Genomic DNA, 19,796 nt, shown 5'->3' with positions numbered 1-19,796 from the left:
TTCTTAAGTCCCTAACCACACAAATTGTATACAAGTTTAATCCACTTCCTTTATTTTCCAAGAACTTAGGAGAGTATGAAATATTCAAATAAACATGTCACACGTACCTTAGCAACCATTAAGGACAATTCTGTCATTTCACATCCACGATAAAAGAAATTTCGGGATGGGCTATGACACTATTTTTCATTCAATTATTAAAATTATATATTACAATATTTTATACTATAATATATAATTTCCAACATCCCCCACATGAATGAAAAATCAGGAAGAATTTGAAAGTACAGGCGGACAAGAGATGCATCGGGAGAGGTGTCTTTTGGACTTGAACCTACCCTAGAAAATACTTATTGGGTTTACTTGGTGATGCAGTGCATTTAGAAGATCTTGAACTGTTCACCGCAGCAGTAAACCGAGACAATAAGCAGCACACATCACTAATCCTAATATATTACGGTTCATACGGTTGTGTTCATTTTGGTCCTGAACAAATCCCGGATTCATGAGAGCTTTAGAGAATTTAGCCATCTCATTCTCATAGAAGCAACCCACTTCTACTCTCACATAGGTGACCACTGATTAAGAATAGTCTGCTCTATTCCTCTTATTTATACGATATCACTATCATTAAGTACAAATATACACCCTGAAACTTCTGCAGACAACACACTTCTTCTATCATAGGAATGAGGTATGTAATGTGTTAACTTCTTTGAATCATGCCCAACCAGTTTGCCTATTGAACTTAGACCATGGGATCACCAATCAACTAAGTTAGGTTTCCGCCTGGTTGATTCATTAGTTATGTTGGCTTTAGCCTCATTCCCCTCGATGATCAACTTACTCTCTAATCTAACCTTGAATAATTGGATCCACTTCTAACCTTGACTTAATGTTGTACACAATCCATCATATGAAATTATATTTCATATGAGAGTAGTTGTTTTCCAATGTTAAGTCCTCGAAACATAGGTTAGGACTTATTCAATAATTTGCTAACACTTGGAAATAGATTTCCCCCACTTTTAAGGTATTTGTAAGAAGGTCTCTAACCTTGCCATACCTTAAACAATTACTCATTACAAGAGATGACATCTTGAATGTTGTTCAATTAGCAAATTACTTTTAACCAAACCCCACAATTCTTTCATAATTGTGGTTGCTTTTAATGGTATCACTCAATTGATCATTTTTCATACTTTAAGAAGTAGGAGGCAATGAAGACTATATCTTCATACAATTAGGGCCTTAATGCCTTACTAGCCGTTTTTGGAAAAAGCACTAATTGGCCTTCATCCTTTAACTTATAAGCTGTCAAAATTGTCACGAGTCTCAAACCCCCCCCATACAAGAATGTTATCTCCCTTTTTGCCTCGGTCCCCCACAATTCAATCGTCATCTTTCCAAGACAATGTTAATTAATTCATCTCAAATGAATTCTGGATTTCTCAAGTAATTTATACTCTTGACTTATGGCACTCGGTTTGTAGTTGCCATGACATAACTTGTCTTGAAAGAAGCATAGGCTACAGTCATTCTTGGCACTACAAAGTTACATCTTTGTGATCTATGGCACCAAGTTCTATAGTGCCTTCTTAGTCAAATCATGCCAAGTGGTGCATCCTTTTAACAACCTCAAACACCATTTGGTAATTGTGAGAAACTATATCATTAGGTTCTTCAACCCCAATGTCCAAATAGATTACATTTTGCCTCTTTACGATCATTAGGTTTCCTCAATAAAAACTGATCATGAAACCTTCTTAGTGCAAAATCACAAAAATTAATTTTACTGCAAAAAACACATTGTTTACAGTATAAACAACCTTTCCACCAACTGGTATGAGAATACACTAGATAATTCATCATGAACTGTTTGTGGTTTTTGAATTCCTCAATGAGTGAAGATGTCTCACATATTTTCCAGGAATTCTTAAGATTGAAGAACAGATGTCATTCCTTTCTGCGAAAGGAACTTTATGCATGGACTGGTTATGAGAGTAGAAGTTTACATACCAGCCCATGAACACATATGAAAATGTCAATGACTAGTTGAAAGGTCATACCCTTTCACTGTCAAAAGTAGCACTTCAAATGGCATGCTTTTTCTTTGAATCTCACATGGGAGATTCCAGTTGTCTGTTCCACCACATTATGAAACCATTGATTTGTCAAATAGTTGCATCCTTTCGCAACTTAACCGCCACACGGCTCTAAATGATCCAAGGTTAACCTCCACATGGTTCTATATGATCCAAGATCCTTAACTCAAATGGATATCAAACCGTCAAGCAAGGAAGTCGCAGTCTCACCATTGCTCTTTTTTTGAAATTTCCAATTGGGCAGATGTTACGGGATGTATACTACATGTATTTTAAAGAACAACCAATGAATCCAATCCCAGGGCTCTTCACACATGAATGCAACAACCAAATCAAGGCATGCATCGTCCATGTCAATCTAAATATGAGTCTAGCAACTATTAACGTCAGTTAACAAAACATTCATATAATTAAATAAATAACATGGCAGTAAGTATTTTAGTAAAGTAACCGAATGCACCGCTTCAGGCATGCTTTCAGAAATAAGAACGATCACATCAATGTTCGCAAAAGACACATTACATTTTGCATTAGACATGACAAATTACAATTATAACAACCTAATGCCATGTTAAATATATATATAATATATATATATATATATATATATATATTTATATATAGACACACAAATGGACAGCATAATCATTCATCAAGAATGTGCAGTATAAGGCAGCGGTACTGCACTTTCAATATCAAATTTATACATGTCAACTGTCAAGTAATTCGACTTTTCCCAAATCTGTCACATAAATTGCGCACACACATTCATATTTCTAATTGTTCCATAGAGGTCAAAAAAAAATTATATCTTTAAATTGTTGGAGCAATATTAGAAAATATGAAAAATAACAATATAATTTCAATGATAATAATCATAAAGAAATTCACAACATCAATTATATATGAGATTAATATTAACAACTAGAGATAAAGTTAGAAAAACTGACAAACTTAGAGATTGAGGCTTGCATAAATGCAATGTCCTAAAGATAGAATTTCGTCCCTACTATTGTGCTTGTAGTTCGATAGGCGTCCATCTCCCAGGATTCAACAATCTATAATCCGAAGTCAAAGCACTTCAATCTTCGGACTCTGGCGAACTTTATACATTCCGTATTCTCAAGACACGACTCGGAATTTAACACACGAATCATTTGAGAAACAAAGTGGGGAAACCCTATTGCTCAAAAGTAAAATTTAACTCTAATTTTCTATTCTTAATGATAATGGTTTTGTGGGTTTATATAGAACCCAAGTACTTTTTGTTAAAGAGGTATAACTTTTCATCTATTTATGTATATATCATTTGACAAGGGAATGCACCTAAATAACATAACCTTTCTAAGAAATATGGTTAACACTATTTTTCATTCAATTATTAAAATTATATATTACAATATTTTATACTATAATATATAATTTCCAACACTGCTGCCCTTTACAGATTGATGTGGATGCCGTTAACGGGGTGGATTTTCTGGCAGGTTGGAAGAAGATTGAAGCACGGTTTAAGGATGAAGCGGTAAGAGACGAGCTGCTACAGGAAGTTTTTGGCCTTTGGAGAATATGGAAATGTTGGAATGAATTGGCTTTTGAAGGTAAGTATAAAACTCCAAAGGATGCAATCGATTTATCACGACGCCATATTCAAGAGTTTAGAGATGCCCAGCCGGAAAAGACAAGGGCGAAAAAGTGCTGCGGGAAACCTTCAACGTCGATTTTTGTTGGGCAAAAAGTTCGATGGCAACATCCTAGTTTTGGGACTTCGAAGATTAATTATGATGGGGCATGGCGGGGGATATCGATGTTAGGTGGCTATGGGTGGGTGGTGAGAGATTTTGCAGTTCTTTTGAAGTTGGCTGGTGGGGTGGGAGGCGAGTTTTTCAATGATGCAACTGCGGTGGAAGCGGCCGCAATTCGTGCAACTTTGGAGATGTGTAGGGACACGCATTATGAGATGGTAGAGATAGAGTCTGATGCTCTATCTATTATCAACATGATAGATAGGGAATGCTCAATTGATGCAACCTTGGAATGTTTCATTTTTTATATTAAGAATTTGGTGTCTCAGATTAGGGATGGTGAAGTTTATGTATGTTCAGTGTAGTGGCAACCTCGCTGCCCATGTAGTGGCTTCCTATGCTATCTCGTGTGGTGGTTTGTATTGATGGGATGCTTATGTTCCTGAATTTCCTTTTAATATTCTTAAAAGATGCGAACGTCTTTATTAGAATTTAATAAAATTTACTTTTTTTTTGGGTAAAACAATACCAATATCGAATTTGATATATGATTTTAGGGTTTAAGTTTGGTAATTGAACCGAACCTAGCCCTAACAAAAGCAATCCTAAACCAGATTTTGGCTTTTTTTGACATGTATTATACACTGGATAGTACTAATCTTCTATACCATACAAAGCAATAAATTTCCATAATCAGTGATTAAGTTTGGCGTGTGGAACAAACACGTCAACTCTCTTATTGTGGTCAAATGAAAGTACACATCCCAACAAGGGCAAAATTCAATTAGATGCAATCATACAGCAAATAAAAGTGCTGCTGCTGCTGCACAGGATTTTCTGTAATTTTTTCTCTATTTTGTTTTTCTTTTTGCCTTCTGCATTTCTATTAGCCCACATTTCTCTTAGTTTGATACTAATCATCCGGTAATGATAGCTATGCAGGCTGTTGATGTTCTCTTGCGTTTTGAACCCCAGCAAAGTTCCACCTTACCCATCTTTCTCTTGGTCCCAAGGAAGCGTTGACAATTTGGAGCACCGCAACGGCACTCCACCTCAGGTCCAAATTGCACAAATCTACAAAAGTCATTCAAATACAAAATATGAGGAACTAGTGTTCTACGTTATACTCAGTTAGATCATAATCTGCATCCATATATAAGTTTTTCCCCTTCCCCCATTTTTCAAAAAACTCAAAGCTTCAACGTCAAATGGAAAGACACCCAAAAAGAAGTCAAGTGATTTGAAAAATGAGTTAAACAGGAACTCAACCAAGTTTACAAGTAGCAGAATTATCGTTTTATGGAGCAATAGAAAATAAAAATTTCTCTTACAACAGTTGTACCCTTGCAAAGTGTTCAGCAGAAGGTTCCCAATAAAAGCTCAGACATTCTTTTAAGTTCATATATGACGACCAATCAATGACACAATAAATATTGGGGTACTTATCAAGACGAGAAGTTACCAAACGTGACCTAGTTTCTGGATTCCTGGAGGGATTTTTTGTTTAGTTAAGCAATCAGTAGGTTGATATGCGGATGATTATAAAGATACCCATACATAATTACACCCAAGAAACATTTGACGTACCTTAATAATGAAGAAATTGAGATTAAATAAAACTGTCTTGAAAAATAAAGACAACCGAAGGTGTTTTAGCACTTTATCAGTTAATTTGGTGAAAGCGAATATTACAACTAACATATAAGTTTTTTTTTTTTTTTATCATTATATAATAACCGACCATTTTTGGCACGCACACCTGTGTAGACAACAGACTTCCACGTACACTTCTTTTACTGCAAAAGTAAGCATTTCTATAGAAAACAAACCAGCAACCTAGCCTAGCTGATTTTGGATCAAGAGTTTTCATTTGCAACCCCTTTCATATTTTGACATGAGCTACCACTTCTGGTTCTAAGGTCACCCAGCCCCAACATAAAAATTTCCAATCTAATAAACATGGAAAAATAAAATATTGAGGTGTCATGTGGAATAGAGATTTCCAATCTAATAAACATGGAAAACAAAAATATTATGTCATGTGGAACATTAATTAAACTATAACTTGCTACAAGTTAGATTAGGAGGTACCTATAATCATATGTTAATGGCTCTCCAACTTGTATTGATCGTGCAGCAAACACCCCCACACGCGTTTCACCCTCAACTTGCCTGCAAAAGAACAACTTAAAATATTGATGGGAGCGGTTGAAAGGTATTCCTAATGAGAAGACAAGGAATTCAATTGTAATGCCAATAAATTCTATAACTGATAGAGACCGCTCTAACAACTAAAGAATTGCTCAACTGGATCATTTTTAATTCTTGAGTGCCCAGATAGCTAATATGTCTGCCACCCATAAATCAAGAACCACAAATTTGAACCCTATAGGCTATAATTGACAACTGAACACAAAAAATCTTATCAAAATCAACTAATAAAGCAACTCTTTACCAACAACTGTGCTACATAAAACACGTTGGCTCTTTTTCAAGTCCATAAATCTTGTTCAATGCATGTACAAGAATCTTATAGGACCCCTGTATATATATATTTGTGTAAAATTACCATGAGAGCTGGCTAATAACACAGTACTTTTGATGTATCCATATAAAATCACCAGATCCCAGGCTAAACAAGAGCCCTGTATCCCAAAAGCCAGGAAAGCATATAGGAAACGTAGTGAGTGTTTAACATGCAAAAGAATATTCAAAGAGAAACTGAACCATAATCCTAACAGAATGCACAAGTGAACTATGTCGGAAAACTCCAGAGCAATACAAATTTCAGAGCTAGTAATGTAAAACACATACTAACCACTTTTCAAGGACACAGTTGGGATCACAGCTGTGGTTTAAAAATCGTGATGGATTTCCTTTGAAGGTTGCATCAATTGTGAAGTCTTTTCGAATTTCACACATATAGAAATTGTTCACCTCTTTATACTTCATATCCCAAAGCCTTTTTTCACACAAAGCATCATCAATAACTGAAACAGAGAACAGTTTTTTATTTTGATGGCTTGTAGGACAAGGGGAAAACATCATTGAATTACCCAACTAGAGCCATTGAAATTTTAATTTAGAGCAAAATCAAGAGACACATTTTTTTTATATTATTTTTTATGTCCATATAATAGTCAATTAAGCTCGAGTACAGTAATATTTTAAAAAAATACAGTTTACTAGATTTTACTAGGGCCCAAAACTGGATATTTTAACTGCACATGGATACCATCGATTTCTCCTTCTTTGGTGGACTAGTGCCCTAATGAGGGAAAACAGAAAATTCCGTAGCTGCAAAACTACAGAAAACTCCGTTGTTGATTTCGTTCATTTATATTTTTTTATTTCCTAAAAATAGCATAGGAAACTTGAAAATCAAAGAAAAGAGAAAATGAACACAATCCAGGCTTCAAAGTTATTGTTACAATATAAGCTAAGATAATGTAAAGAGATGAGAACTACCTTCCCCAACATACTCAATTATAAAATCCCCTTTCTTAACAGATTCTGCTGCCTCTGCTCCCCAACCGCAGTGTTCAGTCTGAGACAAAATTAAGCATTACATTTGCAAAGAGCATTACAAAGGAAACAATCTGCTTAAACACAAGATTAAACCACAAATAAATAATAAACTCTACTTAAAGAAAATAGGGGGTTGAAATCATGCTCTTTTAAACTACTTTTATCACCTTGACGATTTTAATCCTCTTCTCCTTGCGAAATGGTCGGTTTGTACAATTTTCTGAGCAATGGCAATCCTTTGAGCAGCTTATGCATTGACCCCTATTAGATTATTCATAATGTCACAAATAGGGCTGAGGTATCCATGAAAATCTCAGTTTAAATGCATAGAATTTTCAAATGAACAGTGAACATTAACTGTGCAATACTCGATAGTACGACTCGATGAGGGACTTCCATTGACTTTAATTGGACTCAGTTGTTGAAAATGCACCTTATAGAGACTAGCGGTGAACTACACTCGCACTAGCTACTAATCAAGTACTAAAATGCACTACCAAAACACTAAACATAAGACTTTCAAATGACATATTTCCCTCAAATGTATTGCGTCAAGTCATTTGCATGTTCCGCTTTTTATTTTTGTAGTGCATTCCTAAGTTCAGATTCCTCATCCAAACACAGCATGGGTGAAATATCAGGTACTCCATTTCGAATATGCCAAAGGTTATGATGAATACTTTAAAAAAAGAGTACAATGTTGACAAATCATACACCAAACAGTTGTACCACGTCACAACTCAAAAGTCAACTTCATCAGTCACAATATGTAAGACAATTCATAATACCTGCAAACACAATCCTGAGAGCAGCTGGAAATGCATGTGCATCCAACATCATCACCAACATTATCGCGCTTTTTCTTGACTAGGTAAATATCTAACTACAGTCAAGAGAGGTGTCATGCTAGTTGTGATATAAATTGACAAGTAGTTTTAAATAAACAAAATTACAAGCCAAAACATAAAAACAGATGTTTCTCATCAAGAAACAAATACCCACTATTCATCATTTTTCCTTAGAAAATTGCATGTATATGTGTAAATGTGAAACTTTAACAACCTCAAGTAATTGACTAATGTAACAAAGAGTATTTATAACATAGGATACTACGCCTGATGTGCAAATATGGAGGTGGCTCTATTTTAATATCTGTGTCTTTCCAAGCTAAGTCAATCTTGAACTCCTCAGCAGTGTAAGGCAGAGGCAAGCGACAGAATACCTCCTATATTTTCAAGAGAAAGTCAATCAGTGGTGTATATCATGTTAGTAATCAAAATTATAGCAGTGGAACTGGCTAAGACCCTTTTTTGAGTTTCACTTAAACTTTATTCTAAGATGTAGATATAATTGCAAAGGGAGCTTTATAGTAAGGTTTACACAAGCTAGAACTACAGAAATTTCAGTTAATCCAATCAACAAAAACAAATTGTACAAGTAGGAAACACTTACGGAACTTTCTGAAGAACTGAATTTTTAAGATCTTATTCAGTCCCCAAGGATGACACTTAGATGGCTGAATCCCCCTTACCCACAGGCGTGGCCAGGGTCTTTTGAAAGCTTTAAAAGCCAAAAATAAAATAAAATGAAGATCCTTTGAAGGGGAAAAAGTTGATGGACCAAAACAATCTGAAAGCATTAAGTTGCAATTGGGTTCATGGGGTTGCTGATGGGCACTAGGTATTAGATTTAACCTCTACAGACAAAAAACAAAAAACAAAGAAAACAAGCTGTTTCAAGGTGACCCAACAATTTCTATCTGCTGTACTGATGCAACAACATATGTTAACCATTTTTTGTCACCAACCATGCTGGACATATTGCATAGAATAACTGCTGCAACGTAATGACTGACATGAGTACTTCACATATTTGTTCATGTGGATGTTACTTAACATGATATACAATAAAAATTAACAAGTTCTTCATAAGACTGACCTCTATACTGCTTATCGAAGCCGCATGCTGCTCATCAACAAACAGATTAGTCCTGTCAACCAGCCTAATCAATGAAAAATACAAATGACGAACTAAAGCCTCAACAAAAATATAAGATATTCTATGCTGGTCTAATAAACTCAAAACTGTATTAGCCAGCCCCAAAAACATTTGATTCCCTCTGAAAAACTGCACAATCACATACTAAATAAGAACAAAATCGGGCCGCATGTTCAAATTCAAGGAATCAATTAAGACAAGAAGTTCATACACCAAAATAAGGACGTGGTACAACAGCCAACTTCACAAGAATAAGGCTTACGTACAACTGCAAACTTAGAGGGTATACCATGTGCAACTGACATAGCTGACTTGTACTGTTCCTAGAGGGGGAGGAAGAGTTTTAGATGTTAAATTGAAAACTTAAGGAACTTCAGCGACACCTTAAGTACAACGGAAACATAATTCTTTCTTTTTCATTATTTTCCTTTTTATACTGGATGGCTACAATTGATGTAGCCTTAGTGCCTTCCATTACTGTAATTTCCTGTGTACGGGCACAAAGTTTAGCGAATACTTTAAAGAAAGATCAAGTCACCAGCATACGTTAAAATCTTCCCGTAATTGCTTACTTTAATCACACAATATCTGCATTTCATGGGAAACACCAGTGTCCATCACAATTATCGCTATTTCAGGTCCAGTTTTTCTTCAAATATACTTCACTGGCAACTCTTAATATGAAAGTGACAACTCATTTTAAACAAACAAGCAAACATGAAGCATGACCTCTGAACCTCTGACTGAGTTGCATTATGATACAAGTCATGAATAAAATCCTCATGTGGACCCCATAGATTTTGCAAGACATAAGAATCAAAAGATAAACTGTATGTCAGGTATGGTGAAGAACCCATCTACTTATCCAAGGGTAAACAAGAATAGAAATTACTGATGAAGGAAAGAAGAAATTGACCTTCCTATCCTCCCGCCAATCTGTAGGATGCCTCCAACAAACAGCTTTCCCTGGCCGGTCTTTCAAGTAAATCACTTCATCTGGCCATGCTGCACATTTATCATGTGAGGCAATACTGCATCGCACACACCTCCAATCTACCCTCTGTTTGCAAATGAAGCATGCCTGCTCCTTTGCAACTCATGTAAGAGATTGTGCAAGTTCAATTCAAAAGATATAGAGCATATTATGACATTTTTGTTTTATAAAAGTCCAACAGGATTTAGAAAGTTATGAAGAAGGATATAAGAAATAGACACAATCAGAATTTATTACAACTCCTTAAATTCTGCTTGAATAGTGCAAAAGTTAATCCATTATAAGCATAATTCCTAAAATGTTTTTATGCGATCACTACTAAATTCCAGCGTAACCTACAGCAAATTTAAATTTTAATGCGATCACTACTAATATTAACATTTACATATGAATGTAACTTGCGCTGATCCAACCAACAAAGAGAAAGATGATTTCCACTGACTGGAGGACTAATATAATGATCTCTCAGTCCCAGTTACTAGTACAAGATGGATAGACTCTACAAGTCAATAGCCTAGGCCAGCACCCTAGTAATCAGTATAGCCATTGTAATGATTGCATCATAATCAATGAAGCACAGGATGTCCACAGTTCTCTCTCGGAATAAAATAAGAAGCTGTTTTGCCAATTGTTGACATAATATGGTTTATTGTAGAATTTCCTTTTCCATTTTCAACATTTTGAAATTAAAATAGCATGGCACGGAAAAAACGATATTATGATTGTTCTTATAAAGATCTTACATGTTGCTGACACTTGAATTTTTTCAAAGAGATCCCAAACCTATCCTTCACACATTTCCTGTGATAGACTCCTTGACAACCACGAACAGAGCATGAGACCACTTCCCCGGGGTAGGCAAATTTATGGCAAACAAGACATTCAACCTGGAATAAATCCAAAAGCAAGAGCGCAAGAAAAAAAAACTAAGTACACTTTGTGAGTGAAACATAAAGAAGCAAAAATACAAGAAACGCAACATATCAGAATCTCTACTTAGAAGTCTATGAAAATCATCTAGACGACACTGTTGGAGCAAATATCTCTTGAAACAAATTTATTTTTCTTTCATGTTACAAACACATAAGCTTCCGCCTTGAAAGAATAAGTCAACGAGCAATCAATACTTTCAGTTATTAAGGCTTTCCATACATCTATTAAAGGAAAACTTGTTCACTAACTAACATTGTATAAAGAAACTCAACATTTTGTAAACCACTATACTCAACTTAGATATCCACTCCAACCGCACCCACCTAAAGCAAATGAAAGCAGACTTAAACATACGGAAAGAGGCATAATTTAACTAAAGAGTTTCCTTATGTTCCAACTCTTCAACTGACCAAAAATCCTGACTCCTTTTATAAAATTAGCATCTCTCACTTAAAACAGCTTTGGAAGACCATCACCGCCATCTTTCTGTCCTATGAATCAACAATTGTTCTTGAGCCAATAAGCCAAAAATCGAAATCCAAAATTTCCGAATGACATTTAAAGAGAAAAGGATATTCAATTTTAGAATTCAAAATGTCATACTCAACTATCAATCTTTTTAACTGCCGCACAAATTGAAATTAATTGCAGCAAACAATCTTGATCAGAAAAAAAAGATTCACTATGCAAAGTAATCCCTTATCAACCTAACTGATCCAAAAGATCAGAATTTCTCAGAAAGCAAAAAGATTGGAAATCATGATTTTATTACTTGTCTTCCCCCATTTTCTCAGCAACAAAACGGAAACGCAAAAGCACAAGAAAAACGTACCAATTTCTTTGCGCCGTAAAGAAACGGCAACGAGCACCGGGATTCAGGAATGCCCAATTCCACTCTTGTGCTAACCCAGTCCCTTACATGATCCTCTAAACTCTTGCCGTTGGAGGCCTTCTTGGACGGGCCCGCCAAGGGGCGGCTCCGCCGGAAAACCCTGATTGCAGGACCATTGCTGACCTCGCCATTGTGCAAAGTCGGGAGCCTGAGCCCCCGGTCCCAATCGCAGTCAACGCCTAGGGTTTTGACCGAGCCCTGATCCGGTGGGTCAGTGAGCGATTTGAAGTTAGGGCAGGTAGTGAGGGTTAGAGAAGCTGAGAGAGAAACGATTCCGAGGTCCGGCATTGTTTCTAGAGAAAAGAAGAATCTTTTAACAAAGGAAGAAGAATTGTATGCATTGAGATTTGACGAGAAAGAGAGAGAAAAAGAGAGGGAAGTGCTTGTTGTTGTTGTAGACAGAAAAATGAGGGAAAAACAAAAGTTAGAGAGGGAAAGAGAGCGGGGATTTAGGCGGGAAAAGCTGAAATTTGGGAAAATAGTTCGCGCTTTCGTTGAAGTACTCTTGTGTCGGGTGTTGCAGTGGCCACTACACTACTAACACAAACTTTCACCGTACTCGTACATCATAATTGTAGTGCTCGTTCCAATTATACAAATGAATTATTATTGTGGTGTTTGCATCAATAACACGGACATGGATCCTCTCCGGATCCAGTTGTCCTAATTCATCTAGTCAAATCATACAGGTTATTGAAATTTGATCTAACGGCTATAAACAAGGACTTATTATAAAATTTATAATAATTTTAGCCTTTAGATCAAATTTCATTAACCCGGATGATTTGACTAGGTGGATTAGGACAACTAAATCCAAAGATGATCCATGTCCCAATAACACAACATGATAAGTGTAACTTTCTCATTGTATGGCATTTACATAATTGTCACGAAGCAACACGATAACGATATACTTTGTCATACAAGTTATAATTTATCTAGTTAGTATAAGTTGGTTAACGTTAGTTAAAAGCTTATCTTTGCAATAACCCATGTAACTCGATTTTCATTTCATTTTATCTAGATTATGTCTATTTGGTCAAATTTGCTGACGTGGTGTTCATAGGGCACAAATGATAATGACTCAAGACCAATCACTCTCTTGGGAGAGAAGACATAGCATGTATTGATCCATCCAGATCGTTAATGCCTAATTGGAAGCCTTATGATTAGGAATGTTTAGGATATGTGTATGAAAGAGAAAGGTCTCCTGAATATAACTTATTTAGACCATATTCTCCTAATTATATATTTCTTGGACTTATCGTTTAATCGTATAACATTTAATGAGATGACTTAAATAATAATATTTGGCCTTACATTAAACTAGATTAGTTTAATATATGAAACGTTCATAAAATATCATCTTATGATTAGCTTTATGGCACATTTCCAACAGGTATGATAAGGGTTGTGATTGAATCTGAATTTGATTGCCTACATATATTGGGAAAGAGAATCAAACCATTGGTGTGTTCTAATAAAAGATGATACAATGTATGTTTTACATCGGGGGTCATATTTGACAAAAAGGTGCCTTGACTTAGGCAGACTCTAGAGATGTTTCTCCCAACGTACGCGTAGACGGGAGACGTTGAAATTAATTGTGGTTGAATCCTCAATGGATGGCTTACATATATTCTCATGTCATCAAAGAATCAAACCACGTGTAGTCGTTAGGGGATATTTAGTGATATCGGTGATGTTTGAGGATGTTACACCTTAGGGTGACTGAGTTCCCCTCCTATGTGTTGGCTTCAAGCTCTTTTGTCTTCATGTGTCTCATGTCCTCTACAGATGCAATTAATGATGAGGGTATGCATCTTTGCCAGGCACCAATATTCCTCTTCATTGTGAGCTCATGTCGGTCGAACTTACCTTGATTCTTTTTTTTTTTAAGCAAGATCCTCTTTCCTAGCTTTGCTTTTGAAGAACTCCTAGCAATGCCCCTGATTGAGTAACTCCTCAATAATGGTCCATGAATGTGCAATAGTTCCCTGTAGAGTGACCAGTGCATTGGTGGAAGGAACAATACTCATTTGGCTTTTTCTTGGCCAAATGGTCAGGAAGAGGTTTAGGCATTTTGAGGAAAGGTTTGTGTTTGATGCTATGAAGGACAATGTTGATAGTAGTGTTCAGGGCTGTGTATTGATTTGGCTTGGGTGGAGCTTGCCTATCCTTGAGTCATGTCATTCCAACAAGGAGATGAAAGCAGGGTGTCTTAGACATCTCATCTTCGGTCAGATCTCTTGTTGTGATCCAAATTAGAGCTCTTCTTTCGGGTTTTATACCCAATCGGTGAAGTTAGCAGTGTGATCAAAGAACTCCGCCAGGGTGGTGTAGTCATATTTCCTTTTGTTCAGATTTTAGGAGAGATGCGAGTGGCCATAGAGTCCCTGCTTAAAGCCTATTGTAGCGAGCATGTTATCCTGCTTTTTGACCTTAGCTAATTTCACACGGAATCGCTTTAAGTATGCTTTAAGGCTCTCATTCTTAGGTTTAACGATAATGCTGAAAATGGCATCGTGGCGCTTGCGAACATCACAATAGACCAAGTAGGTATTCATGAAGATGTTAGCTAGGCTTTTGAAGCAATCGATGGAGCAAGTCGGTAATTCCAAGAACCATTTCATGACAGGTCCCTCCAAGGTGGATAGGAACATCTTGCACATTGATGCATCGTTGTGGCCATACAGAACCATATCACTCTTATAGTGCATGATGTGGGTAGGAGTCTCTGCATAAGTATTTGAACTTTGGTTGAGAGAACTTCTCTGAAGGAGGTGCCAATTCAATTATTGAAAAAAAAAAAGGCTTTTGATTTTAGCAACCTTGCTTGGGTGGCGATTCTGAATGTCTCTCAGTGCATCTCTAAGGTCGTCACAATTTAACGGTTGGTGTCACTCTTGTTATCTTAATGACTATGGATTGTCAAAGTTCAAATGTCGAGGTTTCATGCAGAGTGCTCACACAATGTCCAAAAGACCGAAGTCGCATCACACTCGAACCCTGCCTACAGAAGCACGATTGACGATTTGGCGGTTACATTGTTCCACACTCGTGTTCAGATCATCAATTTCTACTAGACTCAGAACGGATGTCAATGCAATTGGCTGTTCTTATAGAGTTATGGTGCTTAAATTCTTATAGCTGAAGACGGAAACCTGGGTTTTTGGTGTTGTCCCACTGATTTCTTCAAGGCTTTCATCCATCTATTGATGCCCATAAAGTTTGCATGGTTTTTCGCTCGAGAAGCCATATAAGTCTTCTACAACTCGTCAACAGAGGCGTTAATCTTTTGTAAGGTCTCATATATATGATCCATGGTAGAGGTTGTTCAAGCAGCGGGAGCATCGTTGTTCCCTAGGACGGCTAAGGCGTTTGGCGTCAGGCTGCTCATGCTTGGGGTAACAGAGGCATCAAAAATGGATTGTTTTTCTTTAAGCTGTTAACGTTGGTGTTAACTGAGCTTTCTTCGGCATACATGATTGTGATAGAGTGACTTGATTGGGGGAATATGAGTTCACTCTTAATGAAATCACCAATTGTTTGAACCAAATTCGCCAACCACCGTGTGAAGAGGAGATACACAAGTTTGACTACATGTAAAATAATAAAAAATCATAAGAAAACCTTGGCACTAGTAGATTGTTGGCCAAAGGTTCTTCGATGGTCAAGTTAGTAAGCAGTTTGTGGGACTCAATTAGCTGGTAAGAGAATAGTATGCGATAATTGTGTTACCAGAGACGAACCCTAAAAAAGTGTATTTATACTAGTCAACAGAGAGACCTTGTAAGATATAGAATCCGTATAAACTGGGAGAATCTCAGAGGATATCTAGGAGTAGATATTTCATCATCTTAGGCTGATTCCATACTGGATCAGGTTTCCGTATCTTACGGAACAAGAATGATCAATCTCAGTGAAGTCGACAAACATCGCCCACTATCCTGAATAGGATGATGGTGGCATCACTAATGAGCCTGTGCAGCACGATAAGTCCAGAGTTGTTGAGTTTCGGGGGCATTTCAAAAATTAAGCCGATAATATCAATACATATTATGTCTTCCCTCTTTAAAAGTGTTTATCTTGAGTTAGTGAATGAAATCACCAAGAAAAGTATGTAGGTGCTCAACAGAGAATGAGTTCACTGAATACAATCAAATAAAAGGTTTCATATTCATGTCATATGAGAACCCGATAGTTTGGGCTAATATAAAGTAATCTTTTGACCAAAGACACCACATTTATTTTGTGGATGCGTCTTTGTATATGAGTATGGATTAATTTAATATGATTAAACAAAATCCAATGTTCCGCTAACCATGCATGTTAATATGGTTATTTATGCTTTACGTCACCCACCACACTTAGGCACAACCCAACACTTTGATCATTTGACAATGCAATAAGACCCCACTCCACCTAAGGCATATTCCTAGTATTGTTAGGATCATTGACTCGTCCACAAAGGTATGTGAGTGTACAACAAAGGATCTCTAACTTTCAAGGCAAGAGTATTTATCCAGAGCACACAAATATGATTTAGGAAGTAACATCCCAAATTACATTCACGAGAATCATATAGATAAGAGAAGTATATATACTGTCAACCAAACAATCGATCAAGAGTATTGCTTTAGAGAAAGATCGTATTGCATTGTAATTCCAACTAAATAGGTTCTCCGTTTCTTCTGGTTAGCTTTTATAGCTATGACACTGTTAGGTGTCAATGATGGCTTGTGAAAGTTTTGAGGATCTGCAATCACTAATCTTCATTAAAAGGAAAATTAGAAGATGGTTTCGATTCACAATCAATTACTAAGAGTTCTAATTGCTCACCGTCTTGCAAGATAAAACCTAATGGATCATACATGGAGTAAGGTAGAGATTGAGAAATACAGTGGATATGAGTAACTCAATTATATGGTTTAATTGTTTATGGCTAGGATTAATTAAAAAGTTAATTAATCAAACGAATAAGTTTGAATTGAACCTTAAGTTAGTTTCAGGCTTCGTAGCCCAAAAGACATTGATCCATCAAGCTGAACAACTTAAATGGTTGAACAACTTAAAATTAAAAGGCATAAAGACTACTAACTATAGTGAGGTCAGCTACATAGAGAGAAAGAGAGAGGTCTAGGGTTTATATTTTAGCTTCAACCTTGGACTATATAAAGGACATTATAGCCTATAGTCTTCAATAAGGGGCTTGAAGGAAATATTTGTGAAAACTAGTTCATTTGAGCAACATCTATGCATGCAATTAACAATTAAAAAGCATAATCATGCTTGTATGCACTCAAAAAATAAAACTTTACACATGAAATTCAAGGCCTAGTAATTGGGGTGAACCAAGACTCAACTCAAATCTTAAAGAAAAGAGTTGAGAAACTTTTATACCTTTGAAGCACCTCTTTGCTTAGCAAAGGATATTCACCCATGTGAGGGCCTTCTTTCCGTAGTCTCCTTGCTCCTTGATTCCATGGATATGGATGGAGGAACTTTGCTTCTTGGCTCTATGACTTCTTGGATGGATGAAGGAATGGAGTCTCTAAGTTCCCAAAATACGGAATCTCTAAGTCTCCACACCAAGGAAAGCATTGAGGAAGAGAATGAGTGACCTAGATGAAGAAAGATTGCTAGCTATGTTCCTCTAGGGTGGCCTACCTTCATTAGAGAAGAGAGAGCTTTGTGTTCTCTTATCTTCCTTAAAAAACCCCTTAGGATGAAATGGCTATAAAGTTGCCTTTATACCACCTCACAATGAAGTGGCAAACTTGCAATTAACACAAGTTTGCCTACCCTTCACCCTATGGCCGGCCTTGATGGGTTTATTGGGCTTTGAGGTCCTTTGTGTTTTCAAGTTGTCATACAACTTGAGTTAATGGGCTTTGTTGAGCAAAAATTGTACACAATATGTAAACAAATAATTCACTTGACACAATTTCACCCTCGTTCATTCTTTTGAGGAGGGTTTTATTAATTCGAGTTCGACCCATTCTAGGCTACGCGTCTATTAATTACAACATTTCTTTTACGAAAGGAACACCCTTTGATTCTAATATGAATAAATCATAACTTGAGGATTTGGGTGTTTATTTGATTTTGTGACTACATCTAGGTAGAATCCTAGATTGCCTACGTACCCTCGTTGAGGGATCAAGTCACTCGTAGTTTCTTGTATGTTTTGTTGAGGTTTGATGCCTTGTGCAGTTTCAGCTCGTACAGGCAAGGAGCAACTGATGCCTTGTGCAGTTTTAGCTCATGCAGGTGAGGACTTTGAGCCATTGGAGCGATTGATACCTTGTGCAATTTCAGCTCATGCGGGCGAGGAGCAACTGATGCCTTGTGCAGTTTTAGCTCATGCAGGCGAGGACTTTAAGCCGTTGGAGCATTTAATGCCTTGTGCAGTTTTAGCTCATGCGGGCGAGGAGCAAAAATGTGGCTTTGTGCCATTTAAGTCTTGTTACGGCTTCGTGCCCTTTTGATACTTGATACGACTTCGTGCCATCGAGATTTGTTGCGGCTTCGTGCCTTTTGATACTTGATATGGTCTTCGTGCCATTTGTATCTTGTAAACTTAATGGGAATATTTTGTGATGAACCCACTATTACTTTGGTATTTGACTTTGTCTCGGTGCCGTGCATCTCAGACTTCTTGAATAAATTAAACTTTAATGGATGCCATATTCATAAAACCCATATGAGTAATATGGAAGAGCTACTCTTTTTTTCTTTCTGGGTTCATGGATAGCCTTCCCATTTTAATTTGAGGGAATTGTATGTAGCAAGCTTCTTATTTTTTTTCTTGTACACTTTGATTTTTCCAAGTCCAGATGGGATATCACATGGCGTCAAAGTCTTAGCACAAAAAGGCTTTTGATGGAATTCTTTAAGAAGTAGCTTCCCCCTTTTTTTATAATTTCTTTTTGAATCTTCAAACCCATTTGTCATGGGATTTTGAACCTATTTGCCCAAGACCCAAGTTTTTCTTTTAATCTGACAGCAGGCTTGTTTTCTCTTATTTTTTATGCGATTTTAAGGCTTCAAGTTCCAATAGGATTTCCAATTTCAACAACCTCTATTCTTCTCCACATGAGGTGCAAGCCTTCCATTTTTTTTTTCTTTGTAGACTTGGATTTCTAGGTCCAAGCAGGACTTCACGTGGTATCAGGAAACAAGACCAAGTCATACTTAGCTTTATAAAGGTATCTGGAACACTTTTCTTCCTTTAGAGTTTTTAAACTCATTGTATATACTTTTCCTTCCTTGTGCAGAGAAACATACTTGAAATTGGAATAAAAGCAGTTGCCCATCTTGCTTTTTTCTTCACATTTCTCAAGCAGAAGACTTCTTCGATTTTTCAAAAGCAGAGCTCTTAAATGACTTGGGCTGCTTGGGTTTTGCTGCTATACATCTCTCTCTCTAAGAGGTAGAAGTAGGTGGAATAAGAAAGAAGAACTATTAAAGATGCGAAGCCGGCACTTCAAAGTGCTATAGTATCGTTGCCTCAAGTGCTGCATAAAATTTTTCTTGATGAAAACTTACTTATTTCCTTTACTTTTGACTTGGAGCTTCTATCAATCCATTTCCATCTC

General features: G+C 36.7%; 1 protein-coding gene across 2 annotated transcripts; it reads right to left on the bottom strand.

Moving 5' to 3' along the window:
• Positions 1-4,550: 4,550 nt before the first annotated feature.
• Positions 4,551-12,709, bottom strand: LOC126607359 (histone-lysine N-methyltransferase ASHR3). Of its 2 annotated transcripts, XM_050274912.1 has the most exons (11): positions 12,136-12,709; positions 11,114-11,257; positions 10,293-10,457; positions 9,317-9,343; positions 8,489-8,603; positions 8,167-8,257; positions 7,546-7,639; positions 7,319-7,397; positions 6,669-6,840; positions 5,942-6,022; positions 4,551-4,924 (listed from the first exon to the last, which is right to left on the bottom strand). In XM_050274912.1, exons 1-11 carry the CDS (start codon positions 12,481-12,483, stop codon positions 4,768-4,770), a joined length of 1,473 nt encoding a protein of 490 aa, XP_050130869.1. In that variant the 5' UTR covers positions 12,484-12,709; the 3' UTR covers positions 4,551-4,767. The 2 variants fall into 2 exon arrangements, with proteins under 2 accessions (XP_050130869.1, XP_050130870.1); XM_050274913.1 differs by lacking the exon at positions 9,317-9,343.
• Positions 12,710-19,796: the final 7,087 nt, after the last annotated feature.

The sequence above is a fragment of the Malus sylvestris genome, chromosome 16, assembly GCF_916048215.2.
Source record: "Malus sylvestris chromosome 16, drMalSylv7.2, whole genome shotgun sequence".
Taxonomy (NCBI): Eukaryota; Viridiplantae; Streptophyta; class Magnoliopsida; order Rosales; family Rosaceae; genus Malus; species Malus sylvestris.
This window is presented reverse-complemented; position numbering and strand designations above follow the sequence as displayed.

Coding starts and splice junctions, on each gene's coding strand:
- LOC126607359 (XM_050274912.1), bottom strand. CDS start 12,483: ATGCCGGACCTCGGAATCGTTTCTCTCTCAGCTTCTCTAACCCTCACT. Junction 8,604..9,316: donor CTTCGATAAGCAGTATAGAG/GTCAGTCTTATG, acceptor TTGAAAATATAG/GAGGTATTCTGTCGCTTGCC. Junction 7,640..8,166: donor TCTCAGGATTGTGTTTGCAG/GTATTATGAATT, acceptor ATAATCTAATAG/GGGTCAATGCATAAGCTGCT.